The following is a 27,647-nucleotide window of genomic DNA, read 5'->3' as shown; positions in this document are numbered from 1 at the left end:
AATATTCACTACATGGTCGAGCTGCGGAGACGAGTGCCGGAGACCCTGGGAGGTGAGTGACAGACACAAGGTAGGGGCTTCTTGTCCACAGAAGACCCTGGAGAATCCGGACCTGTGTCCACCAGTGCATTGTGTAATCTCCACTGCACTGCACCCATAGGAGCTCTAATGTTATACAGAAGATGTAGCAGAGCCGAGTTTGTATTTTTACTCTTCCAGGTTTGGTTTACCTGCAGTCCTGTGTAAGTAGTCCCAGGATCAATGATGTTTATCTGCAGTCCTGTGTAAGTGGACCCAGGATGAATGAGGTTTACCTGCAGTCCTATGTAAGTGGTCCCAGGATGAATGAGGTTTACCTGCAGTCCTATGTAAGTGGACCCAGGATGAATGAGGTTTACCTGCAGTCCTGTGTAAGTGGACCCAGGATGAATGAGGTTTACCTGCAGTCCTGTGTAAATGGTCCCAGGATGAATGATGTTTACCTGCAGTCCTGTGTAAATGGACCCAGGATAAATGAGGTTTACCTGCAGTCCTGTGTAAGTGGTCCCAGGATGAATGAGGTTTACCTGCAGTCCTGTGTAAGTGGACCCAGGATGAATGAGGTTTACCTGCAGTCCTGTGTAAATGGACCCAGGATAAATGAGGTTTACCTGCAGTCCTGTGTCAGTGGACCCAGGATGAATGAGGTTTATCTGCAGTCCTGTGTAAGTGGACCCAGGATGAATGAGGTTTACCTGCAGTCCTGTGTAAATGGTCCCAGGATGAATGATGTTTACCTGCAGTCCTGTGTAAATGGACCCAGGATAAATGAGGTTTACCTGCAGTCCTGTGTCAGTGGACCCAGGATGAATGAGGTTTACCTGCAGTCCTGTGTAAGTGGACCCAGGATGAATGAGGTTTACCTGCAGTCCTGTGTAAATGGTCCCAGGATGAATGATGTTTACCTGCAGTCCTGTGTAAATGGACCCAGGATAAATGAGGTTTACCTGCAGTCCTGTGTCAGTGGACCCAGGATGAATGAGGTTTACCTGCAGTCCTGTGTCAGTGGACCCAGGATGAATGAGGTTTACCTGCAGTCCTGTGTCAGTGGACCCAGGATGAATGAGGTTTACCTGCAGTCCTGTGTCAGTGGACCCTGGATGAATGAGGTTTACCTGCAGTCCTGTGTCAGTGGACCCAGGATGAATGAGGTTTACCTGCAGTCCTGTGTAAGTGGACCCAGGATGAATGAGGTTTACCTGCAGTCCTGTGTAAGTGGTCCCAGGATGAATGAGGTTTACCTGCAGTCCTGTGTAAGTGGACCCAGGATAAATGAGGTTTAGCTGCAGTCCTGTGTAAGTGGACCCTGGATGAATGAGGTTTACCTGCAGTCCTGTGTAAATGGACCCAGGATGAATGAGGTTTACCTGCAGTCCTGTGTCAGTGGACCCAGGATGAATGAGGTTTACCTGCAGTCCTGTGTCAGTGGACCCAGGATATTCTGCCTTGTCTGATAATTACATAACAATCCGCTTTCTGTTGGGGGCTAAGAGCTTACAGTCTGAGCGGAGCCGCGCTGGAGTCTTAGGCTGAATCACATGTCCGGTAATCTTCTGTTAGAGCGGATCCAGCAGTGATCTCTGTTCTGCAGACACAACTTTTTTCTCCATTTTGAAAAAATGTATTTCTGCAAGATCCGTTTTTTAACATGGGAGTCTATGGAGAATGGATCCATTAGCTGATTACTGTTTAATAAACTGCAGTCAGGTAACGGATTCGTTCTCCATAGACTTCCATGTAAAAAGAACTATCCGATTTTCTTTCATTTGTAAAGGATCAGTTTTTCTTGATCCATTTCAAATGGAAGATAAATAGCGATCAGATAACGGATCCGTTCTAACAGATGATTACTGGACGTGACCTTAGCCTTAGTCATCTTGGCTAGTAAGGACTGGCGGCTGGAGCGGGTCCTGGGCTGTGGATGTATTTCTGACTAAATATTTATAAATCAAACATTTAGGTAACAACTAGTGCTCCGTATACTGTGGTTTAGCCCTTGACTAGGAAAATGTCCTGCTGTGTAGCCCAGGACTGGGGCAACGTCCTGCTGTGTAGCCGAGGACTGGGGCAATGTCCTGCTGTGTAGCCGAGGACTGGGGCAACGTCCTGCTGTGTAGCAGAGGACTGGGGCAACGTCCTGCTATGTAGCCGAGGACTGGGGCAATGTCCTGCTGTGTAGCCCAGGACTAGGGCAATGTCCTGCTGTGTAGCCCAGGACTGGGGCAATGTCCTGCTGTGTAGCCCAGGACTGGGGAAATGTCCTGCTGTGTAGCCCAGGACTGGGGAAATGTCCTGCTGTGTAGCTGAGGACTGGGGCAATGTCCTGCTGTGTAGCTGAGGACTGGGGCAATGTCCTGCTGTGTAGCTGAGGACTGGGGCAATGTCCTGCTGTGTAGCCGAGGACTGGGGCAACGTCCTGCTGTGTAGCTGAGGACTGGGGCAATGTCCTGCTGTGTAGCCCAGGACTAGGGCAATGTCCTGCTGTGTAGCCCAGGACTAGGGCAATGTCCTTTGTAGCCGAGGACTGGGGCAATGTCCTGCTGTGTAGCTGAGGACTGGGGCAATGTCCTGCTGTGTAGCCGAGGACTGGGGCAATGTCCTGCTGTGTAGCCGAGGACTGGGGCAATGTCCTGCTGTGTAGCCGAGGACTGGGGCAATGTCCTGCTGTGTAGCCGAGGACTAGGGCAATGTCCTTTGTAGCCGAGGACTGGGGCAATGTCCTGCTGTGTAGCTGAGGACTGGGGCAATGTCCTGCTGTGTAGCTGAGGACTGGGGCAATGTCCTGCTGTGTAGCCGAGGACTAGGGCAATGTCCTTTGTAGCTGAGGACTGGGGCAATGTCCTGCTGTGTAGCTGAGGACTGGGGCAATGTCCTGCTGTGTAGCTGAGGACTGGGGCAATGTCCTGCTGTGTAGCCGAGGACTGGAGCAATGTCCTGCTGTGTAGCCGAGGACTGGGGCAAAGACCTGCTGTGTAGCCGAGGACTGGGGCAATGTCCTGCTGTGTAGCCGAGGACTGGGGCAATGTCCTGCTGTGTAGCCGAGGACTGGGGCAATGTCCTGCTGTGTAGCCGAGGACTGGGGCAATGTCCTGCTGTGTAGCCGAGGACTGGGGCAATGTCCTGCTGTGTAGCCGAGGACTGGGGCAATGTCCTGCTGTGTAGCCGAGGACTGGGGCAATGTCCTGCTGTGTAGCCGAGGACTGGGGCAATGTCCTGCTGTGTAGCCGAGGACTGGGGCAATGTCCTGCTGTGTAGCCGAGGACTGGGGCAATGTCCTGCTGTGTAGCCGAGGACTGGGGCAATGTCCTGCTGTGTAGCCGAGGACTGGGGCAATGTCCTGCTGTGTAGCCGAGGACTGGGGCAATGTCCTGCTGTGTAGCCGAGGACTGGGGCAATGTCCTGCTGTGTAGCCGAGGACTGGGGCAATGTCCTGCTGTGTAGCCGAGGACTGGGGCAATGTCCTGCTGTGTAGCCGAGGACTGGGGCAATGTCCTGCTGTGTAGCCGAGGACTGGGGCAATGCCCTGCTGTGTAGCCCAGGACTAGGGCAATGTCCTGCTGTGTAGCCCAGGACTAGGGCAATGTCCTGCTGTGTAGCCCAGGACTGGGGAAACGTCCTGCTGTGTAGCCGAGGACTAGGGCAATGTCCTTTGTAGCCGAGGACTGGGGCAATGTCCTGCTGTGTAGCCGAGGACTGGGCAATGTCCTGCTGTGTAGCTGAGGACTGGGGCAATGTCCTGCTGTGTAGCCGAGGACTGGGGCAATGTCCTGCTGTGTAGCTGAGGGACTGGGGCAATGTCCTGCTGTGTAGCCGAGGACTAGGGCAATGTCCTTTGTAGCCGAGGACTGGCGCAATGTCCTGCTGTGTAGCCGAGGACTGGGGCAATGTCCTGCTGTGTAGCCGAGGACTGGGGCAATGTCCTGCTGTGTAGCTGAGGACTGGGGCAATGTCCTTTGTAGCCGAGGACTGGGGCAATGTCCTTTGTAGCCGAGGACTGGGGCAATGTCCTGCTGTGTAGCTGAGGACTGGGGCAATGTCCTGCTGTGTAGCTGAGGACTGGGGCAATGTCCTGCTGTGTAGCTGAGGACTGGGGCAATGTCCTGCTGTGTAGCTGAGGACTGGGGCAATGTCCTGCTGTGTAGCCGAGGACTGGGGCAATGTCCTGCTGTGTAGCCGAGGACTGGGGCAATGTCCTGCTGTGTAGCCGAGGACTGGGGCAATGTCCTGCTGTGTAGCCGAGGACTGGGGCAATGTCCTGCTGTGTAGCCGAGGACTGGGGCAATGTCCTGCTGTGTAGCCGAGGACTGGGGCAATGTCCTGCTGTGTAGCCGAGGACTGGGGCAATGTCCTGCTGTGTAGCCGAGGACTGGGGCAATGTCCTGCTGTGTAGCCGAGGACTGGGGCAACGTCCTGCTGTGTAGCCGAGGACTGGGGCAACGTCCTGCTGTGTAGCCGAGGACTGGGGCAATGTCCTGCTGTGTAGCCGAGGACTGGGGCAACGTCCTGCTGTGTAGCCGAGGACTGGGGCAATGCCCTGCTCCTTCTGTGTAGCCGAGGACTGGGGCAACGTCCTGCTGTGTAGCCGAGGACTGGGGCAATGTCCTGCTGTGTAGCCGAGGTCTGGGGCAATGTCCTGCTGTGTAGCCGAGGACTGGGGCAATGCCCTGCTCCTTCTGTGTAGCCGAGGACTGGGGCAACGTCCTGCTGTGTAGCCGAGGACTGGGGCAATGTCCTGCTGTGTAGCCGAGGACTGGGGCAACGTCCTGCTGTGTAGCCGAGGACTGGGGCAATGCCCTGCTCCTGCTGTGTAGCCGGGCATTAGGATACTGTTCTGGAGCCACTAAGGTTCACAGTAGGCAAATATTTTTATGAAATGGAAATTTTATAATCTGCTGGAGACAAAGAGCCGAGTGATGGAGGATTAGGAGGAAGATGATGATACTCTGAGGACAAATGCAGCCTCTTATATGTCTGACACTACAGGGAGGGCCACAGAAGACAGCCCCTCATTTCTCTTGTGTACTTTGTACAGGATGACGCTTATTGAGCCTCATTTATCCAAACCTTTATAGTCAAACTACATTTGTTGCCCATTGTAACCAATCAGAGCTCAGCTTTAATTTGACCAGAGCAACCAATCTGAACTCTGCTTTCATTTTACCAGAGCAACCAATCAGCGATCAGCTTTCATTTTATCCCAGTATCCAATCAGAGCTCAGCTTTCATTTTACCAGAGCAACCAATCAAAGCTCAGCTTTTATTTTACCCGCGAAACCAATCAGTGCTCAGCTTTCATTTTACCAGAGCCATGTAAGCAATAAATGAGGCCCATCGTATCCTTCCCCGTCAGTCGGGTCGTCCTCTTTATGGAGGGCAGTAGAGCTGAGGTATCCATGGTTACGTCGTCATCTGATGTCTGTTATGAGTTGACGTTATTCCATGATGTGGTCTGTTTAAGTGGTGAAAAATCAAAAATCAGCAGACCCCCGGCTGTCATCCGTGTCCCACAATCGCGTCACTGGGTTCACCAATGAGGAGATAGAGCAGGACGCTCCCCGCCGGCGTGTGTTGCATGCCGGCAGGGAGTGCACGTATCAGGTTGACAGTCACGGGCGGTTGGCCGCTTCACTGCAGCTGTTAGAGGCAGGTGATGGCTCAATGATTCAGCCTTCCTCTGCAGGGATAGCTGCAGGCTCAGCGTGTGAGCCCGCATCAAAGACAGGGAAATGACCTATGATGTACATAGCATGTCATGGGTCCTAAAGGGGTTAAATCCAAGTCCCCTGCCCCCGGTGTTCTACTTACCCGCTGCCATATTCATCCTTTTTCGGCGTCTCTCCAGTCCTGTGACACTATCTTGTGCCCGTGATTTCTAACTGGCCGGAAGTCAGAAGTTACATCACAAACTCTCAATACAAATCTATGAGAGCCAGGATGAGGCCATAATGAGGCTCTCATAGACTTATATTGAGGTGTTCCCTCCGGCTCCTCCATGAAACACTAGAACTGCTTACAGGTCACAAATCACCGGAGACCGAGCGGAGCGACGCTGTAAAGAGATGAATGCTCTGGAGGATAAGCCCGGGGGAAGGGGACGCAGATTTACAGCAACACTCCAACCGTGAAATAAAAAATGCTGCAATGAAACTTGAAAATAGAGGGGCTTGAAAATATTCTTGCAGTGATAGGTCCAATATTGTGTGAACACGGCCTTGTACATGGGCGGCTTCCAGAAGCTGATCTCCGGGGTAAGGATTCTTACTTTCCTGGCGCTCCCTGTACAACGCTGCAGGCATCTCCTGAACCTCTCCCAGATTCTTCCCGGCAGATCTGCTCCTCGGTCACAAATTCAAAACTTTTCTTTTATTGTAAAGTTGATTTATTTTTTCAACTTGAAGGTGCCGATAGCCTTAAGGCCACGTTTCACTAAGCGACATCGCTGCTGAGTCACGGTTTTTGTGACGTAGCAGCGATGTTGCTAGCGATGTTGCTGTGTGTGACATCCAGCAACGACCTGGCCCCTGCTGTGAGGTCACCGGTCGTTGCTGAATGTCCTGGGCCATTTTTTGGTCGTTCCTCTCCCGCTGTGAAGCACACAACGCTGTGTGTGACAGCGAGAGAGCAACGATCTGAATGTGCAGGGAGCCGGCTTCTGCGGACGCTGGTAACCAAGGTACACATCGGGTAACCAAGCAAAGTGATTTGCTTGGTTACCCGATATTTACCTTGGTTACCAGCGTCCGCAGTTTCAAGAAGCCAGCTCCCTGCACACGTAGCCAAGGTACACATCGGGTAACTATAAGCAAAGTGCTTTGCTTAGTAACCCGATGTGTACCATGGTTACAAAGCACAGCGCCGTTACACAGGTCGCTGGTGGCTGATCTCTGATCGCTGTGGAGATCTGCCTGACTGACAGCTCACCAGCGACCATGTAGCGACGCTCCAGCTATCCCTGCCAGGTCAGATCGCTGATGGGATCGCTGGAGCGTCGCTAAGTGTGACGGTACCTTTACAGGGCGGCTTGTTGTTTCAATATTATTGTTTTATCAGCAAATTAATTATCAGTGAAGGACTAGTCGTCTTGTGCCATTTAGGCCTCCTGCTCTGTTACCCCCCTCCTCACTGTCTAGCAGCTTTCTGCCTATGCACAGTGTACACATGAAATTGCCAATCAGTGGTGTGGGTGGGGTTATACACAGAAAGCTGCCAATCAGTTGTGTGGATGGGGTTATACACAGAAAGCTGCCAATCAGTGGTGTGGATGGGGTTATACACAGAAAGCTGCCAATCAGTGGTGTGAACGGTGTTATACAAAACTCAGCATTCAGAGAACTGCTAGATCTGCAAAGATTTATAAAAGTGATTTTATAAAAAAAAAACAAAAAACAAACATCTCAGTAATTGATGCATCGCTAGAATCAGGGTCTCTGTCCCTAAATCATGCTGCTTTCAGATTATTAGTTAACAGCCTTCACCTCGAACGCAACGGTGACTTTATGGATGAACGTTCTGTAGGAAGATCGATTTTGTGCAGCCTAGATCGGTCCAACAGGGTTTTCTCCGACTAGATAGGTCCAACAGGGTTTTCTCCGACTAGATAGGTCCAACAGGGTTTTCTATGACTAGATAGGTCCAACTGGGTTTTCTCCGCCTGATAGGTCCAACAGGGTTTTCTCCGACTAGATAGGTCCAACAGGGTTTTCTCCGACTAGATAGGTCCAACAGGGTTTTCTATGACTAGATAGGTCCAACTGGGTTTTCTCCGCCTGATAGGTCCACCAGGGTCTTCTCCACCTAGATAGGTCCACCAGGCCATGGTCTTTTCTGCCTTCATGGGTCCACCAGGGTCTTTTCTGCCTTCATAGGTCCACCATGGTCTTTTCTGCCTTCATAGGTCCACTTGGGTCTTCTCCGGCTAGTTAGGTCCACCAGGGTCTTCTCTGCCTAGCTAGGTCCAGCAGGCTCTTCTCTCCCTAGATAGGTCTGTCGCGGGCGGAGGAGGGGACGCTGTGCTCTCCCACTGCTCGGGTCCGGCTGCTGCTGCTGCTCGGTGGTGGCTCGAGCGGTGGGCTGGATCCCGGGGACTCGAGCGGCGTTCCTCGCCCGTGAGTGAAAAGGGAAATTGATTGTGGGGGATTTGGTTATTGTCCGTGACGCCACCCACGGTTGTGGTGATATTGGTGACACCACCGCTGCTCTGAACGGGGGATCCCGGGAGCGATGACAGGGAGCAGCCTGGATGTTAGTTCTCCCCTCCGTGGGTAGGGGGTTGGTTGTCCCGGGGCCCGGTGATGGGGTAGGGATGGATGGCAGGCGGGCTACGGGGCCTGGCGAGGTGCAGGGTCGCGGGGGCAGCGCTGTGCCGCACGGCACGGTGTACTCACTCAGCCAATGATGAGGACACAGTTCTCGGTAAAACACACGGCTGGATGGACAGGTCCCACAGACGGCTGCGCTGTTGTTTCTCCCGGCAGGTTGATGGTGACTGCCTTTCCCTGCACCTAGGTAGTGTAACGGTTCCAATGGGTTCCCACCGGTAACCCGCTCCCCAGCTTGGATATGGGCTAGAGGAGCCCCTTTTGCCCGCAGGCTCTGGCCCTGGGAACGGTAGCCTTGGCGGTGACTGTGTTTCCCTCTCTTGGTTGGACGGTTACCTTCTGACGGGACTTGGCTGCTGGGAAACCCAGGAGGTTCCCTTCGCTAACGGATTTGGCAAATTCATGGCGACTCCTAGCCTTGCCGGGGTCCGCAAGCCCCTGCCAGATGGTGCTGACTTCTCTTTGTGTACCGGTCCGGTACCGCCGGGCCACCGCCCGTCCACGGTCCTTACGGTAGACTCCGATAGGCCACTCCTGCAGACGGTCACCACCGTCTGCCAACCTTGCTGATCCGTCCGGGCCACACACCCGGACCAACTTCAGTCTGCTCAGCTGCCACTTCACTCCTCTCACTTTCGCTTCCTAAAACTGAACTCTCTGCTTTTCCCGCCTCCAGGACTGTGAACTCCTCGGTGGGCGGGACCAACCGCCTGGCCCACCCCTCTGGTGTGATCATCAGCCCCTGGAGGAAGGCAACAAGGGTTTTTGTCTGACTTTGGTGTGCCTAACCGGGGTGTGGGGTGTGTTGGTGTTGTTCTCTGTGGCCCCTGGTTTGTCCAGGGTGCCACAGGTCCACCAGGGTCTTCTCTGCCTAGGTAGGTCCACCAGGGTCTTCTCCGCAGAAATTGATCCACCAGGGTCTTCTCTGCCTAGATAGGTCCACCAGGGTCTTCTCTGCCTAGGTAGGTCCACCAGGGTCTTCTCCGCAGAAATAGGTCCACCAGGGACTTCTCTGCCTAGATAGGTCCACCAGGGTCTTTGCCACCTAGATAGGTCCACTACAATTGATATGGGAGGGGAGGGGGGTCCCTGCAAGCACTAAATTATCACCTATCATGTGGACAGGTGACAACGTATAAGCCTTGTGATAGGTGACTATTGGATAAAATTGGATTAAGCCTTAATATTAATTGTTGCTTTCCTTTACTATCATTTTCCAGCTAAAACCAAAGAAGACGATGGCCCGGATATGTAAAGTGTTTACGGTAACCTCCCGGCATGTGCCCATCGGAGGACAAGGTTTGCGCCGTTTACCTGATTTACATAAGGGAAGACATTTGCTTGGGCGGAGGTCACATCTGTCCAGTGTCTGTCCGTTCTCCACTCAGTCCGGCAATGTGGACTCCTTCAGTTACATCGTTGTCGGCGCGGGTTCAGCCGGTTGCGTGTTGGCAAACCGGCTGTCTGAACGCAATGATGAAACGGTGCTGGTCCTGGAAGCCGGGCCGAAGGATCTCATGTTAGGCTGTAAGAGGCTGTCATGGAAGATCCATATGCCGGCGGCGCTCGTCTACAACCTGTGTGATGAGAAGTACAACTGGTATTATCACACCGTGCCACAGACACACATGGACGACCGGGTTATGTACTGGCCGAGAGGTAGAGTTTGGGGGGGATCTTCTTCTTTGAATGCCATGGTGTATATTCGAGGACATGCAGAGGACTACAATCGATGGCACGCCCAAGGAGCCACCGGCTGGGACTATAGCCATTGTTTGCCGTATTTTAAGAAAGCCCAGACTCATGAACTAGGACCTGATCCGTACAGAGGAGGTAGTGGCCCATTACACGTCTCCAGAGGAAAGACAAATCACCTTCTTCATCAAGCATTCATCAAAGCTGCCCAGGAGGCAGGATACCCGTTCACCGAGGACATGAATGGCTTCCAGCAAGAAGGCGTGGGATGGATGGACATGACGATATTCAAAGGTAAGAGGCCACGTAATAGACGTGTAAACGTTACATAGACATCGGGAACCCACCTTCTCTTCTTGTTGAGGTCAGAGATGGAGCTCAGCTAGCGCCTATCTACGGCCAGCCCTGGAGCGCAAGAACGTGACCGTCCGCGAGAAGACCCTGGTCACAAAAATACTGTTCCAAGGACTGAGAGCGACTGGAGTGGAGTATGTCCAGAATGGGCAGAAGAAAGAGGTAAATGTACTTAGATCTTGATGTGTCAAAAGGTAAAAAAATTGTCCCCAACGCTACTGAATTGTGCAAAGTTGTTATATCACAAGCGCCGTTTTGATATATTTGGCACAATTTGGGTTTCCATGTCCGATCAGCAGCAGCCGTACATCACCAAGCACAATGCCGAGCCGTACATCACCAAGCACAATGCCGAGCCGTACACCACCAAGCACAATGCCGAGCCGTACATCACCAAGCACAATGCCGAGCCACACATCACCAAGCACAATGCCGAGCCACACATCACCAAGCACAATGCCGAGCCATACACCACCAAGCACAATGCCGAGCCGTACATCACCAAGCACAATGCCGAGCCGTACACCACCAAGCACAATGCCGAGCCGTACACCACCAAGCACAATGCCGAGCCGTACATCACCAAGCGCAATGCCGAGCCGTACATCACCAAGCACAATGCCGAGCCGTACATCACCAAGCACAATGCCGAGCCGTACATCACCAAGCACAATGCCGAGCCGTACATCACCAAGCGCAATGCCGAGCCGTACATCACCAAGCGCAATGCCGAGCCGTACATCACCAAGCACAATGCCAAGCCATATATCACCAAGCACAATGCCGAGCCGTACATCACCAAGCACAATGCCGAGCCATACATCACCAAGCACAATGCTGAGCTGTACATCACCAAGCACAATGCCGAGCCGTACATCACCAAGCACAATACCGAGCATGTGATGGAGCAGTGTAAAATCACTACCACTGGACTCTGGAGGAGACATGTCTTGTATGCAGCAGCTGTACATCACCGAGCACAATGCCGAGCGTCCAATAGAGTGGTGTAAAGCCGCCACCACTGGGCTCTGGAGGAAACATGGCTGAGATGTGAAAATGCTACCTGCCTATCAGTATTGTTACAGCTGTTGAGTTTGGAGGACGGCAGATATTACCGTTTGGGTCGGTATAGGCCCCTTTGTTCCACTGTAATTTTTTTTATCAGCAAATCCAAAGTTATTTGTGATGATACGATGTCTGGAAGCAGAAGTCATCAAATATAGAGCAATGGAGACTTGAGATTCCCATATAATTTCCTTGTCCTCTGTATATGACCGGCTCTGTATATGACCGGCTGTGTATATGACCGGCTGTGTATATGACCGGCTGTGTATATGACCGGCTGTGTATATGACCGGCTGTGTTGTGACCGGCTGTGTATATGACCGGCTGTGTATATGACCGGCTGTGTATATGACCGGCTGTGTATATGACCGGCTGTGTATATGACCGGCTGTGTATATGACCGGCTGTGTATATGACCGGCTGTGTATATGACCGGCTGTGTATATGACCGGCTGTGTATATGACCGGCTGTGTATATGACCGGTTGTGTATATGACCGGCTGTGTTGTGACCGGCTGTGTATATGACCGGCTGTGTTGTGACCGGCTGTGTATATGACCGGCTGTGTATATGACCGGCTGTGTATATGACCGGCTGTGTATATGACTGGCTGTGTATATGACTGGCTGTGTATATGACTGGCTGTGTATATGACTGGCTGTGTATATGACTGGCTGTGTATATGACCGGCTGTGTATATGACCGGCTGTGTTGTGACCGGCTGTGTATATGATTGGCTGTGTATATGACTGGCTGTGTATATGACTGGCTGTGTATATGACCGGCTGTGTATATGACCGGCTGTGTATATGACCGGCTGTGTATATGACCGGCTGTGTATATGACCGGCTGTGTATATGACCGGCTGTGTATATGACCGGCTGTGTATATGACCGGCTGTGTATATGACCGGCTGTGTATATGACCGGCTGTGTATATGACCGGCTGTGTATATGACCGGCTGTGTATATGACCGGCTGTGTATATGATTGGCTGTGTATATGACTGGCTGTGTATATGACTGGCTGTGTATATGACTGGCTGTGTATATGACCGGCTGTGTATATGACCGGCTGTGTATATGACCGGCTGTGTATATGACCGGCTGTGTATATGACCGGCTGTGTATATGACCGGCTGTGTATATGACCGGCTGTGTATATGACCGGCTGTGTATATGACCGGCTGTGTATATGACCGGCTGTGTATATGACCGGCTGTGTATATGACCGGCTGTGTATATGACCGGCTGTGTATATGACCGGCTGTGTATATGACCGGCTGTGTATATGACCGGCTGTGTATATGACCGGCTGTGTATATGACCGGCTGTGTTGTGACCGGCTGTGTATATGATTGGCTGTGTATATGACTGGCTGTGTATATGACCGGCTGTGTATATGACCGGCTGTGTATATGACCGGCTGTGTATATGACCGGCTGTGTTGTGACCGGCTGTGTATATGATTGGCTGTGTATATGACCGGCTGTGTATATGACCGGCTGTGTATATGACCGGCTGTGTATATGACTGGCTGTGTATATGACTGGCTGTGTATATGACCGGCTGTGTATATGACCGGCTGTGTATATGACTGGCTGTGTATATGACTGGCTGTGTATATGACTGGCTGTGTATATGACTGGCTGTGTATATGACCGGCTGTGTATATGACCGGCTGTGTATATGACCGGCTGTGTATATGACCGGCTGTGTATATGACCGGCTGTGTATATGACCGGCTGTGTATATGACCGGCTGTGTATATGACCGGCTGTGTATATGACCGGCTGTGTATATGACCGGCTGTGTATATGACCGGCTGTGTATATGACCGGCTGTGTATATGACCGGCTGTGTATATGACTGGCTGTGTATATGACTGGCTGTGTATATGACCGGCTGTGTATATGACCGGCTGTGTATATGACCGGCTGTGTATATGACCGGCTGTGTATATGACCGGCTGTGTATATGACCGGCTGTGTTGTGACCGGCTGTGTATATGATTGGCTGTGTATATGACCGGCTGTGTATATGACCGGCTGTGTATATGACCGGCTGTGTATATGACCGGCTGTGTATATGACCGGCTGTGTTGTGACCGCGTGTGACCATTGATATCGCTGCTCCTTCTGGTTTAGTCATCGGTATCCTCCGTCTTATAAATCATCATAAAGTAAGAAGATGCTGATGAAGCAGTTACTGATCTGTCTTCATTTTTTAACCTGTGACTTTTTATGATTTTTTTAGGCATTTGCCAGCAAAGAAGTGATCCTGAGTGGCGGAGCGATCAACTCCCCCCAGCTGCTCATGCTGTCTGGCATTGGCAATGCTGCAGAGCTCAGACGATTGGGGATCCCTGTGATCGCTCACCTGCCAGGTATGTGTCGCAGGGGTAGAAGATTGTATACTTTAGATGGTTTTGGATTTTATGATGTCTGCTGCATTCATACCCAGAAATCTCACCTTCTTACGCTATTTGTGATTTTTTTGTGAAAACGCGCTGCGTCCAAAACGCTGCAAACACTGGTCGTGTGCACATACCCTTAGAGGCAGATGATGTTTGAATAATTCAGCCATCGTGTGTCAGGAAAGATGGGAGTCTGCATAAAAGTCAGGGAGCCGACATATAACTTAACTGTACGTCATTTGTTGGTAAGGGGTTAAACCTTGCTTAACTGGTTTACTGGAGCAGCAGTTACAGGGAGAAAATAAAGTTTTATTCTCCCTGCAGCTGCTTGTTTTCATTCATTGGGGCAGTGCCGTATGACAATTGCAGTCACCTCTCACTGTGAGCTCGACTGTAATCACTCTATGGCACTTTGATTGACAGCTTGCCCTGCGGCATGTGTGTACAAGGTGTGTGCAGAGAAGGCTGTCAATCACCATGCTGTGAAGAGAGTCCCGACGTGCTCACTGTAAAGTCAGTGGTGACTGTATCCGCTCCCTGAAACTCACAATGACTTGAAGCAAGCAGCTGCAGGGAGAATAAAAATGAATTTCCTCCCTGTAGCTACTGCTTTAGTATGCCAGCTAAACAGGACTTAAATGTTTTTTTTTTCCCAGCAGATTACCCCTATTTCTGCAGATAAATAGTATTTTTGGATGTGATTTTGTTCCCTTTAAAGAGAACCTGTCACACGAAATTCAGCCCCATTTCTGGGCAGCAGGTATAGGGGGTATAGGGCAGGAGGAGCGGAGCACTCGACTATACAGCTTTATGGGAAAGGATTTCATTCATTTATATAAATTCATGTTGTTTCTGCAATTAGAGGTGGACGGTCCTAGTCAGTGAGCGTGCATACCACGGACGGTCCTAGTCAGTGAGCGTGCATACGGCGGACGGTCCTAGTCAGTGAGTGTGCATAACGCGGACGGTCCTAGTCAGTGAGCGTGCATACCGCGGACGGTCCTAGTCAATGAGCATGCATACCGTGGACGGTCCTAGTCAGTGACCATGCATACCACGGACGGTCCTAGTCAGTGAGCGTGCATACCGCGGACGGTCCTAGTCAATGAGCATGCATACCGTGGACGGTCCTAGTCAGTGAGCATGCATACCACGGACGGTCCTAGTCAGTGAGCATGCATACCGCGGACGGTCCTAGTCAATGAGCATGCATACCACGGACGGTCCTAGTCAGTGAGCATGCATACCGCGGACGGTCCTAGTCAGTGAACGTGCATACCATGGACGATCCTAGTCAGTGAGCATGCATACCGCAGACGGTCCTAGTCAGTGAGTGTGCATACCGCGGACGGTCCTAGTTAGTGAGTGTGCATTCCACGGACGGTCCTAGTCAGTGAGCATGCATACTGCCTACGGTCCTAGTCAGTGAGTGTGCATTCCACGGATGGTCCTAGTCAGTGAGCGTGCATACTGCGGACGGTCCTAGTCAGTGAGCGTGCATACTGTGGACGGTCCTAGTCAGTGAGTGTGCATACTGCGGACGGTCCTAGTCAGTGAGTGTGCATACCGCGGACGGTCCTAGTTAGTGAGTGTGCATTCCACGGACGGTCCTAGTCAGTGAGCATGCATACTGCGGACGGTCCTAGTCAGTGAGTGTGCATACTGCGGACGGTCCTAGTCAGTGAGCGGGCGTACCATGGACGGTCCTAGTCAGTGAGCATGCATACCGCGGATGGTCCTAGTCAGTGAGCATGCATACCGCGGACGGTCCTATTCAGTGAGCATGCATACCGCGGACGGTCCTATTCAGTGAGCGTGCATACTGCAATAACTGTCAATCACTGATTAGGCCCGCCCACTGGACTCTCACAATGAGCAAGAATTAAAATAAATGTACATTACAAGTAATAGCCTTTTCCCAGAATCCTGTGCGTCCTTCTGTTCAGCGCCTCCTGTCCTGCATCATGCACTACACGTCACACTGCATTGTCATGGTGACCGGGTCCCGTTAATCTCGAGGTCGCTCACACCGCCGTATTATCAGTCCGAGTACGATCAGACAATACATGGATCGCCCTTGGAGTAATGTTATTTTATGGGGTCGTGCATAATTCCAATCTTTATCCTCGGACCAAGAAAATTGCAGCTTGTGTCCTCCATACATCGCACCGCACTCCGCCATGAAATTCAGTTTGTCCGTGGAAAAAAATTGGAACATACTTGGTTCATATATATTGATAAAATACACTCGATTCACTGTCCACAAAGAAAGCAGCTCATCATCCATGTAACGAACGATGCAGTGTAGAAAGGTAAATGTGCGAGAGTCGTGTAACTATGTGCATGTGGCAGCAGCGTGGGCCCCCAGATTCCATGTTACTATGCGCATGTGGCAGCAGCGTGGGCCCCCAGATTCCGTGTTACTATGTGCATGTGTCAGCAGCGTGGGCCCCCGGATTCCGTGTTACTATGTGCATGTGACAGCAGCGTGGGCCCCCAGATTCCGTGTTACTATGTGCATGTGTCAGCAGCGTGGCCCCCGGATTCCGTGTTACTATGTGCATGTGGCAGCAGCGTGGGCCCCCAGATTCCGTGTTACTATGTGCATGTGGCAGCAGCGTGGGCCCCCAGATTCCGTGTTACTATGTGCATGTGGCAGCAGCGTGGGCCCCCAGATTCCGTGTTACTATGTGCATGTAGCAGCAGCGTGGGCCCCCAGATTCCGTGTTACTATGTGCATGTGGCAGCAGCGTGGGCCCCCAGATTCCGTGTTACTATGTGCATGTGGCAGCAGCGTGGGCCCCCAGATTCCGTGTTACTATGTGCATGTGGCAGCAGCGTGGGCCCCTGGAGTCCGTGTTACTATGTGCATGTGGCAGCAGCGTGGGCCCCTGGAGTCCGTGTTACTATGTGCATGTGGCAGCAGCGTGGGCCCCTGGATTCCGTGTTACTATGTGCTTGTGGCAGCAGCGTGGGCCCCCAGATTCCGTGTTACTATGTGCATGTGGCAGCAGCGTGGGCCCCTGGATTCCGTGTTACTATGTGCATGTGGCAGCAGCGTGGGCCCCCATAGCCTGTGTTACTATATGCATGTGGCAGCAGCGTGGGCCCTCGGATTCCGTGTTACTATATGTATGTGGCAGCAGCGTGGGCCCCCAAAGCCTGTGTTACTAGATGCATGTGGCAGCAGTGTGGGCCCTCGGATTCTGTGTTACTATGTGCATGTGGCAGCAGCGTGGGCCCCTGGATTCCGTGTTACTATGTGCATGTGGCAGCAGTGTGGGCCCCTGGATTCCGTGTTACTATGTACATGTGGCAGCAGCGTGGGCCCTCAGATTCTGTGTTACTATGATGCAGGTGGCAGCAGCGTGGCCCCCGGATTCTGTGTTACTATGATGCAGGTGGCAGCAGCGTGGCCCCCGGATTCTGTGGTACTATGTGCATGTGGCAGCAGCGTGGGCCCCTGGATTCCATGTTACTATGTACATTTGGCAGCAGCGTGGGCCCTCAGATTCTGTGTTACTATGTGCATGTGGCAGCAGTGTGGCCCCCGGATTCTGTGTTACTATGATGCAGGTGGCAGCAGCGTGGCCCCCGGATTCTGTGTTACTATGATGCAGGTGGCAGCAGTGTGGCCCCCGGATTCTGTGGTACTATGTGCATGTGGCAGCAGCGTGGGCCCCTGGAGTCCGTGTTACTATGTGCATGTGGCAGCAGCGTGGGCCCCTGGAGTCCGTGTTACTATTTGTATGTGGCAGCAGCGTGGGCCCCTGGAGTCTGTGTTACTATGTGCATGTGGCAGCTCCGTGGCCCCCGGATTCCGTGTTACTATGTGCATGTGGCAGCAGCGTGGGCCCCTGGAGACCGTGTTACTATGTGCATGTGGCAGCAGCGTGGGCCCCCAGATTCCGTGTTACTATGTGCATGTGGCAGCAGCGTGGCCCCCGGATTCTGTGTTACTATGTGCATGTGTCAGCAGCATGGGCCCCCAGATTCCGTGTTACTATGTGCATGTGGCAGTAGCGTGAGCCCCCGGATTCCGTGTTACTATGTGCATGTGGCAGCAGCGTGGGCCCCTGAATTCCGTGTTACTATGTGCATGTGGCAGCAGCGTGGGTCCCCAGATTCCGTGTTACTATGTGCATGTGGCAGCAACGTGGGCCCCTGGAGTCCGTGTTACTATGTGTATGTGGCAGCAGCGTGGGCCCCTGGAGTCCGTGTTACTATGTGTATGTGGCAGCAGCGTGGGCCCCTGGAGTCCGTGTTACTATGTGCATGTGGCAGCAGCGTGGGCCCCTGGAGTCCGTGTTACTATGTGCATGTGGCAGCAGCGTGGGCCCCTGGAGTCCGTGTTACTATGTGTATGTGGCAGCAGCGTGGGCCCCTGGAGTCCGTGTTACTATGTGCATGTGGCAGCAGCGTGAGCCCCCGGATTCCGTGTTACTATGTGCATGTGGCAGCAGCGTGGGCCCCTGGATTCCGTGTTACTATGTACATGTGGCAGCAGCGTGGGCCCCTGGATTCTGTGTTACTATGTACATGTGGCAGCAGCGTGGGCCCCTGGATTCTGTGTTACTATGTACATGTGGCAGCAGCGTGGGCCCCCGGATTCTGTGTTACTATGTACATGTGGCAGCAGCGTGGGCCCCTGGAGTCCGTGTTACTATGTGCATGTGGCAGCAGCGTGGCCCCCGGATTCCGTGTTACTATGTGCATGTGGCAGCAGCGTGGCCCCCGGATTCTGTGTTACTATGTGCATGTGGCAGCAGCGTGGGCCCCCGGATTCTGTGTTACTATGTGCATGTGGCAGCAGCGTGGGCCCCCAGATTCCGTGTTACTATGTGCATGTGGCAGCAGTGTGGCCCCCGGATTCCGTGTTACTATGTGCATGTGGCAGCAGCATGGCCCCCGCATTTCGTGTTACAATGTGCATGTGGCAGCAGCGTGGGCCCCCAGATTCCGTGTTACTATGTGCATGTGGCAGCAGCGTGGCCCCCGGATTTTGTGTTACTATGTGCATGTGGCAGCAGTGTGGCCCCCGGATTCCGTGTTACTATGTGCATGTGGCAGCAGTGTGGCCCCCGGATTCCGTGTTACTATGTGCATGTGGCAGCAGCGTGGCCCCCGCATTCCGTGTTACTATGTGCATGTGGCAGCAGCGTGGGCCCCCAGATTCCGTGTTACTATGTGCATGTGGCAGCAGCGTGGGCCCCGGATTCTGTGTTACTATGTGCATGTGGCAGCAGCGTGGCCCCCGGATTCTGTGTTACTATGTGCATGTGGCAGCAGCGTGGCCCCCGCATTCCGTGTTACTATGTGCATGTGGCAGCAGCGTGGCCCCCGGATTCTGTTACTCTAGGGCCCCTGGCACCCCAGTCCAGCACTGGTGCAGGTATACTTACACTGTTTCTCCTGATTATTGTAGGCGTGGGACAGAATCTTCAGGATCACCTGGAGGTTTATATCCAGCAGATGTGCACGAAGCCGATAACGTTATTCGCAGCGCAAAAGCCCCTGATGATGCTGAAGATCGGGGTGGAATGGATGCTGAAGTTTACAGGTTCGTATACGGCTCCTCCATGTGTCACCCCCGGGCGGCGCGACGTTTGCTAATAAATATGGAATGGAAATTGCTGAAAATTGACTTTATGGCCCTAATTGACCCTCGTGTTTCTACCTTCCTTCTGGGTGAAAATCGTTCACTTAGTGACGTTATTTTTTTCACTTTATTTATTGTTTCATTTGCATTTTTTTCAGTTAATTTTTCTTGTTTTTGTGGCTTTTATTCCTTTTGTTCGGCATTATCGTCCGGTTTACTTTATCCTGATGTTTTAGCCTAATTCTTTGTGACTTTATGAAATGTTACAACATTTTTTCACACGATTGTTCTGCCGCGCCCGAATGTGGAGGAAGGAATCAGAAATCTGTCTGTTATTATTACACGGTTGAAGACTCATGTGACGATTAAAACATAAAAGATGAAGAAAAGAAAAAAGCAAATAGTATATGTTTGTTCGATCTTGTACACATTTTGTCAACTGTGTGCACCATTTTGAAGAATTTGGTTTAAAAGACGGCAACAAAGATCACCGGACTAAACGGATCAGACAGTTAACACCAGTGATGACGCTTTGTGCTTGGAGCAGCTGCTCACCGCTTGGCTGTGACGGCTCGGGCTTTGACGACTCAGCTGCTTCGGCTCGGTTGTGACGGTTCGGCTGTGTGACGGCTCGGGCTTTGACGGCTCGGGCTTTGACGGCTCGGCTCTGTCGGCTCGGCTCTGTCGGCTCGGCTCTGTCGGCTCGGCTCTGTCGGCTCGGCTCTGTCGGCTCGGCTCTGTCGGCTCGGCTCTGTCGGCTCGGCTGTGACGGCTCGGCTGTGACGGCTCGGCTGTGACGGCTCGGCTGTGACGGTTCGGCTGTGTGACGGCTCGGCTATGACGGCTCGGCTGTGTCGGCTCGGGCTTTGACGGCTCGGGCTTTGACGGCTCGGCTGCTTCGGCTCGGCTGTGACGGCTCGGCTGTGTCGGCTCGGGCTTTGACGGTTCGGCTGTGTGACGGCTCTGCTGCTTCGGCTCGGCTATGACGGCTCGGCTGTGTCGGCTCGGGCTTTGACGGCTCGGGCTTTGACGGCTCGGCTGCTTCGGCTCGGCTGTGACGGCTCGGCTGTGTCGGCTCGGGCTTTGACGGTTCGGCTGTGTGACGGCTCTGCTGCTTCGGCTCGGCTGTGTCGGCTCGGCTGTGTCGGCTCGGCTGTGTCAACTCGGCTGTGACGGCTCGGCTGTGTCGGCTCGGCTGTGACGGTTCGGCTGTGTGACGGCTCGGCTGTGGTGGCTCAGCTCTGACGGCTCGGCTGTGACGGTTCGGCTGTGTGACGGCTCGGCTGCTTCAGCTCGGCTCTGACGGCTCGGCTATGAATGTTCTTTGATTTTTGATCACTTCTGTGATTTTGTGCCGGATGTAACGAGCGATCAGTCAGTGAACTTCTGTTCTTTTACTTTTATATTAAGTGATACCATAAAGTTATAAAAACCTAATACTGACGAGATCTTTATCTTTTTCTGCCCTTTGGTCACCAGGTTATGGGGCGACGGCACACCTGGAGTCCGGAGGGTTCATTAGAAGTGCCCCCGGCGTGGAGCACCCCGATATCCAGTTTCATTTTCTTCCTTCTCAGGTCATAGATCATGGACGCGTGAGTCCAAAGATTGAGGCCTATCAGGTGAGCAGGACACAGCATGGTGCCGACATGACGGGCAGGCATATGTGGGGGCAACAGTGATATCCGCAGAGGGAAGCGATGCCCATGTGCCCCCCGATCCCGCAGATTAGCTCTGGGGTACAAGTGCTGTGTGCGAGGCACCTAGAACAATGAGGGCAACTTTTCCGTTACCAGACTAATGACTTCTCTCGAATATCCCATCACTGTCTGATTAGTGGGGTCCTAGGATGGAGGTGGTACTGACAAAGCAGTATCTTCAGATTTCCTTTCTGCACAGCAAACACCCAATCAATTTCTTCACTTGCCGATACCAGACCCCAATGTCTGGCAGGATCAAGGATCATTGGGGTCCTAACAGTTGAACCTTATGGTTCATTTAGCCGTTAAGTGAGAAGAGAACATCAGCTTCTTGAAAACTAGCTTTATAGAAATGATTGTCAGTGATATGAGGCATCAGAGCTCGTTGACACCTATGGGCACACAGTTCTCCAAATCCTCCTCAAAAACCTCTGCTCTAAAAACTGCAAAAACAAAACATACTCTTAAAGGGAACCTGTCACCAGATTTTTACCTATTAAAATAAAAGTCTCCCCTTCTGCAGCTCCTGGGCTGCATCTTATGAAGCTGCACCTTGGCCCTGACTCCCCTTCCAGACCCCCAAAATAGCTTTATAAAACTTGGCCCTTAGGTATGCTAATGACCTGTGTTGGCCAGATGGGCGGCCACATTTTCTGCTCCTTTATCCCCCTCCTGCCGCTGATCGCCGTCCTCCTTCCTTGATTGACAGGATGACTCCCTCCATCATCCTCCTCGTCGCATTTTCAAATCTCGCGCCTGTGCAGTTAGGTCTGCCATATCGCGGCCAGAGCAGAAAACCTGGTTGCCCTAGCTCGCGCCAATGTGCTAAATGCGCAGGCGCGAGATTATGGGCGGGTACGAGCATGGCGCTGGTGACGTCGGCGCTGTGCATGACCTCACCAGCGCCATGCTCGTACTCGCCCATAATCTTGCGCCTGCGCATTTAGCTCACCGGTGTGAACTAGGGCAGCTGTTTTCTGCTCTGCCCGCGATATGGCAGAATGAACTGCGCCTGCTCGAGCGGACCTAACTGCACAGGCGCAAGATTTGAAAATGCGATGATGAGGTTGGCGGAGGCGTCATCCCGTCACTCAATGAAGGAGGATGGCGATCAGCGGTAGAAGGGGGATAAAGGAGCAGAAAATGAGCCCACCCATATTGCCAACACAGGTCATTAGCATACCTAATGGCCAAGTTTTATAAAGAAATTTTTGGGGTCTGGAAGGGGAGTCAGGGCCAAGGTGCAGCTTCATAGAAACCAGCCCCGGAGCCGCAGAAGGGGAGACTTTTAGTGTAATAGGGGAAAATGTGGTGACAGGTTCCCTTTAAGTGTTAAATCCATAGACTGGCATTAAGCAAATCTATAATATAACACGTCTGCGATTTTCAGGACGCCTTTGTTTAGTTTATTGCATTGTCTTTGGCAGTGAAGGGGTGAATCTTAGACTTTAGCATCCAGTAATGGAAACGGCTCCGTACGACATTCCGGGCTTCATGCCGAGAAGTTATTCTGCAAAAAAAAACTGTCCTGAAGTCAGAAGGATGGGATTACATCCGGCTGATTGATTGGGGATATGGGGGGAGGGTAGTGGGAGGCATCGTGCCTGGCAGGCCTGTGATTGGCCAGTATTCGGATAACCTAACCCAACAGGTACACCCCTGATCTCTGACCGGAGGGTTCATTCCACTTAGCTGTAGCTGTGTCTGGACGCGCGGGGACGTCTCACTACAGAGAAATCCACTATTGTAAGTTAGTAAATGGATAGGACTATGCGGGATAAAAGTATTGGGCCACGTTCACATTACAGCTACAGGAGCGGTCTACAGCCCCACATTACTATGCATTGCTCCCCACTTTACAATAACAGCTCCCACACTGATGGGAAGGTTTTGTACAATATTTTGGAGGCGTCTGGGGGAATTTTTGCCTCTTCATCCAAAAAAACATTTGTGAGGTCGGAGCCTGATATTGGGAGAGGCCGGGGTCACAGTGTTGTTGGATGAGGTTGAGGTCTGGGCTCTGTGCGGCCGTCATCTCCCCCCCTTACATAATAATCTGATGCTGTACTGATGCAACGTGTGGCATACGATATTTTTTTTTCTCACAATGGACTGATTTCGGAGTTAAATTGCAGTTTGCTGAATGCAGCGGAGATGAAAAACACATTTTGGCAATGCGTTATTGAAGAGCATGGGTCCGAGCGCAGCCCTTTTTTTTATCCAATTGCACTTTTGCAATACTTGTCTGTAACCACTTAATGAATGGTGGGATACATTGTTGTCACAAGTCACTGAGGGCTGTATGGAGCGAGCTCAAGAGGAATGTGACCGTTGGCATCTGCCTGTAACTGCAGAGAATGGAGCTAGTTCAGATCGCTGCTGTTAACCATTTTATTGCTGCAGTCAATCAGTGACAGAGGCATTAAAATTCCCTGCCTGCTGGTGTGCATCGGCTCCCATCGTAGTCCCCGAGGCTGCCACCTTTGTTTTCCTGTGAAGCTCAGCTAGAGGCTGGGCTTCATAGGAGAACCTCAGTCACACTGCTGCAATACCATGGTCTTGTAGTATATAGTATAAGTGATACAACCTTTTATTTTTTTTTTTTTACTAAAGTAAAAAATAAAAGTTTAAATTAACTATATAATTATCCAATTCAAAAATATAGAAATTAAAAAAATGAAAAAAAGTCCAATCAAAGATATAACATTAATCAGACTATACATTAAAGACCGAAAATAAAACTATATAATGTATAATGTATAAATGTTTAAATTATTCCCTTTTTCCAATTAAAAAAAAATTGATATTAAAAAATGAAAACCAATCCAAACGAAAACAGATCAATCTACCAAAGACATAACATTATTCAGACTATACATTAAAGACTGAAAATAAAAATAATTGAAATCCAAAACTGCCGCCTTTCTATTGTCGCACTTCCCTAAAATAAAGACTTAACTGTGATAAGTAAAGAGTTAACTCCTGGCCGGGATCGTGGGTATTTTCGGAATAGTTGGGCATGGTGTTAGTGTTTCGGGGACGTGGAATGATAATTAATGACAGATGAGTCGAGTTGCTCATGTTATAAAGTCTTATTTCCGTCATCCTGGAGACGACTCTGACAACTTGATTATTCTTAGGTAATTTAAAGACAAGAAGGGAATCTTTAATGTAACTGTCAGGAAATGAAGATGGCGGCTGTCACCCCGGCTGTCAGATCACCAGCCGCGTCCCAATACACGCAACCGCTAAAGCTGCACAGTCCCGTACCGGGCGATGGAGACCATGGTGATGCATGGAAGCCGTGCGGGTAGAAGTCTATGGGATAGCTGTGTTATTCCGGGGGTCGGGGTGTAGGGCGGCGACTTTACCTTAACCCCTAGTGACCTGGTCTATGTGTTTAACATTTTATTTTTGACAGGTTCATGTTGGAACCATGAGAGAGACAAGTGTTGGGTGGTTAAAACTCCAGAGCGCGGACCCCGGTGTCCACCCACTGATCAACCCAAACTACCTCTCAACAGGTAAATATCATTCAGGATTAAGGTATTTATTGGGGTCCCTGCCTTGGACAATCCCTGCATAACAGAAGACCCCATAACAATAAGCAGGTAACATCAGCTGGAGTCAGTTTTTTGATTTGCACCTTTTTTTTTGTCTACGTTTTGGTATTTTTTTTATTTTCTATTTGCACTTTATTCTTGCTTTATTTTGTGACTTCTTTAAAGTCTGTTTTATGTGTTCACCTTTTGCTTTGTTTGTCCTTGTGGGCAGGATTTGGGGTTTCCAGATGTTTTCAGCTGATTCATCAATTTTTAATTTTGTGTGCAAATGTTTTCCAGTTCGCCCCTTCCGAGACATTTCATGCATGCCTGATTTATGGGGGGACATGCAACTTTTTGCACATCTGCAAGGAGTTTGCGTGGGTTTCCTTCAGGTTCTCTGGTTTTCTCCCACACTCCAAAGACTGATAAGGAATGTAGGTTGTGAGCCCCGATGGGGACAGAGATGATGTTTGTAACATGCTTCATGATGGTGCTGTATAAGCAAAGCACAAAAAATAATAACTTCCGCAGCTCTTTACAGACATCATCGATGTCCCCACTGGAGCTCACAATTTATGTTCCCTATCATTATGGATTGGAGTGTGGGAGGAAATCTGAGAAACCAGAAGAAACCCACATAACACTGGGAGAACATACAAACTACTTGCGGACGTTATTAATGGGATTTGAACCCAGGACCTCAGTGCCGCAAATCAACTGTGCTAACCACTGAGTCACCTATATAGCTGTGGTGCTAACCGCTGAGCCATCTCTATCACAACAGTGCTAACCACTTCCATGGGACCCAAATGCATCTCAAGGATCTGGCCAACTGGCCCAGGAAGCCATTATCTATCCCCCATTTCCTTGAGATGGCTGGATTGTCATTGTACATAAGCACTTGTACCTTGCCCCTCCCCCCATCTCTCTCATGGTAGATTGTAAGCTCTTGCGAGCAGGGTTGCCTTTTTTCCCTTTAATTATTGTATCTTCTATAACTGTTGTTTGTATGTGATCCTCCTGAATTGTAAAGCGCTGCAGAATATGTTGGCGCTGTAGAAATAAAGATTATTATTATATTATTAACCACTGAGCCACCTCTATAGCAACATTGCTAACCGCTGAGCCACCTCCATAGCAACATTGCTAACCACTGAGCCACCTCTATAGCTACGGTGCTAAATCTCTGTCACAACAGTCCTAACCACTGAGTCACCTATATAGCAACAGCGCTAACCACTGAGCTTTAAAATGGATATGCAAAATCAGGAGAGGGTTCAAATGTGGGTGACTAAATTACTCAATTGGATGGATGTCTTTTCAGGCAGCCAATAGGAAGATTTTATGTCTCTGGATAAATTGATTTAACAGTAATTCTAATTATTGCATTTAATTTGTTTTGACAGAAAAGGACGTAGATGATTTCCGAAAGTGCGTGAAGCTGTCCCGAGAGATCTTTGCCCAGAAAGCCTTTGATGATTTCCGGGGACCCGAGATCCTACCGGGTCCAACTGTTCAGACGGACAAAGAAATTGACGCCTTCATCAGGCAGAAATCCGACACCGCGTACCACCCGTCCTGCACCTGTAAAATGGGGCAGCCGACCGACACCACGGCTGTGGTTGATCCGGACACCAAGGTCATTGGGGTGGAAAACTTAAGAGTTGTGGATGCGTCCATCATGCCAAGCATCGTGAGTGGTAACCTGAACGCCCCGACCATTATGCTGGCAGAGAAGGCAGCCGATATCATTAAGGGAGCGGCTTCACTGGAAGAGAAGAATATTCCCGTCTACAAGCCGAAAAGCCTCGAAACCCAACGATAATCCATTCCCTTTATCATCTCTACCAAGAGGCGGCAGGGACAGAAAAGGGAATGATTTACCAACAGGCGCTGGTTCTGTCCACCCTGGAGAATGGAGCAGCACAACCTGTCAGTGGCGCACATTACAGGGGCCATCAGGGCATCTACTATCGAGAGGTCCGCATTATTAGAGCGGTCGGGGTCCGGTCACCCCCCACTGATCTGCTGTTATTTGCTCCAGCAGCCGCCGGATGTAAACATCGAAAAGCGCTGAACAGCGCAGCGACGTTCATTGTGTAGCGGCTGCTGCTGAGCGCTGCAGAGCGGGATTCTGTGCAAGCTTCATCAGTAATGTCCGAAACCTTATTTGTGAATCAGAAATAAACTGAAGGGACAAATTGTGTCAGAATCCGGGGCCAATCTGATCCTGTATATAATAGAAGACTGTGAGTTGTATTTTATGGAAGTTAAAGGGAATCTGTCACCTGGTTTTTATCACCTAATCTGAGAGCAGCATATGTAGGGGCAGAGACCCTGATTCCAGCGATGCGTCACTCACTGGGCTGCTTAGAGTAGTTTTGATAAAAATCACTGTTTAACCCTAGAACGCGCAAGCAATTCAATCTACCATAGAAAACAAATGACCTAGCAGGCCTGCGAGGCCCCAGGTATGCGTTCTAGGGTTAATCAGCATAAGATTATCATTACAGGACTACTTGGTGTGCTGCAGGTAGTCCAGTATATTCATGAGCTCTGTATAACGGCTAGATCTGCAGCAGAGTAAACAGCTCAGTAAGTGACACATCTCTGGAATCAGGGTCTCTGCCTCTATATTATGCTGCTCTCAGATGGGGGAGCAAAAACCTGCTGACAAATTCCCTTTAAGTTTAGGCCCATTAAATTATATATGTGGTACCGGTGTAGCAGGACAGATTAAGCCCAGGCCAGCGTATACCCCTGGGATTAACTGTTTTAGGCCAAACTATACCCCTCCAGGCCATAATATACCCAACTAATGTGAATTCCAGGTATAGTCTGAACCACTTTATAACCAAAAACAATAAACTAGAAGTGTTCATATAACATAAACCAAAAAAGATACTCCTAAAAATAAC

At 51.0% G+C, this 27,647-nt stretch overlaps 1 protein-coding gene across 1 annotated transcript; it reads left to right on the top strand.

The window, feature by feature from the left end:
• On the top strand, positions 1-27,647 carry CHDH (choline dehydrogenase). The gene is made up of 8 exons (XM_075320645.1): positions 1-52; positions 9,578-10,346; positions 10,417-10,568; positions 13,726-13,855; positions 19,311-19,445; positions 20,964-21,106; positions 24,606-24,708; positions 26,136-27,647. The coding sequence occupies exons 2-8, from the start codon at positions 9,596-9,598 to the stop codon at positions 26,552-26,554; spliced, it is 1,833 nt and encodes a 610-aa protein (XP_075176760.1). The 5' UTR covers positions 1-52; positions 9,578-9,595; the 3' UTR covers positions 26,555-27,647.

This window comes from Anomaloglossus baeobatrachus, chromosome 8 (genome assembly GCF_048569485.1).
Source record: "Anomaloglossus baeobatrachus isolate aAnoBae1 chromosome 8, aAnoBae1.hap1, whole genome shotgun sequence".
NCBI classification, from domain to species: Eukaryota; Metazoa; Chordata; class Amphibia; order Anura; family Aromobatidae; genus Anomaloglossus; species Anomaloglossus baeobatrachus.
Note: the sequence above shows the minus strand (reverse complement) of the source record. Positions and strands in the feature narration are given on the sequence as shown.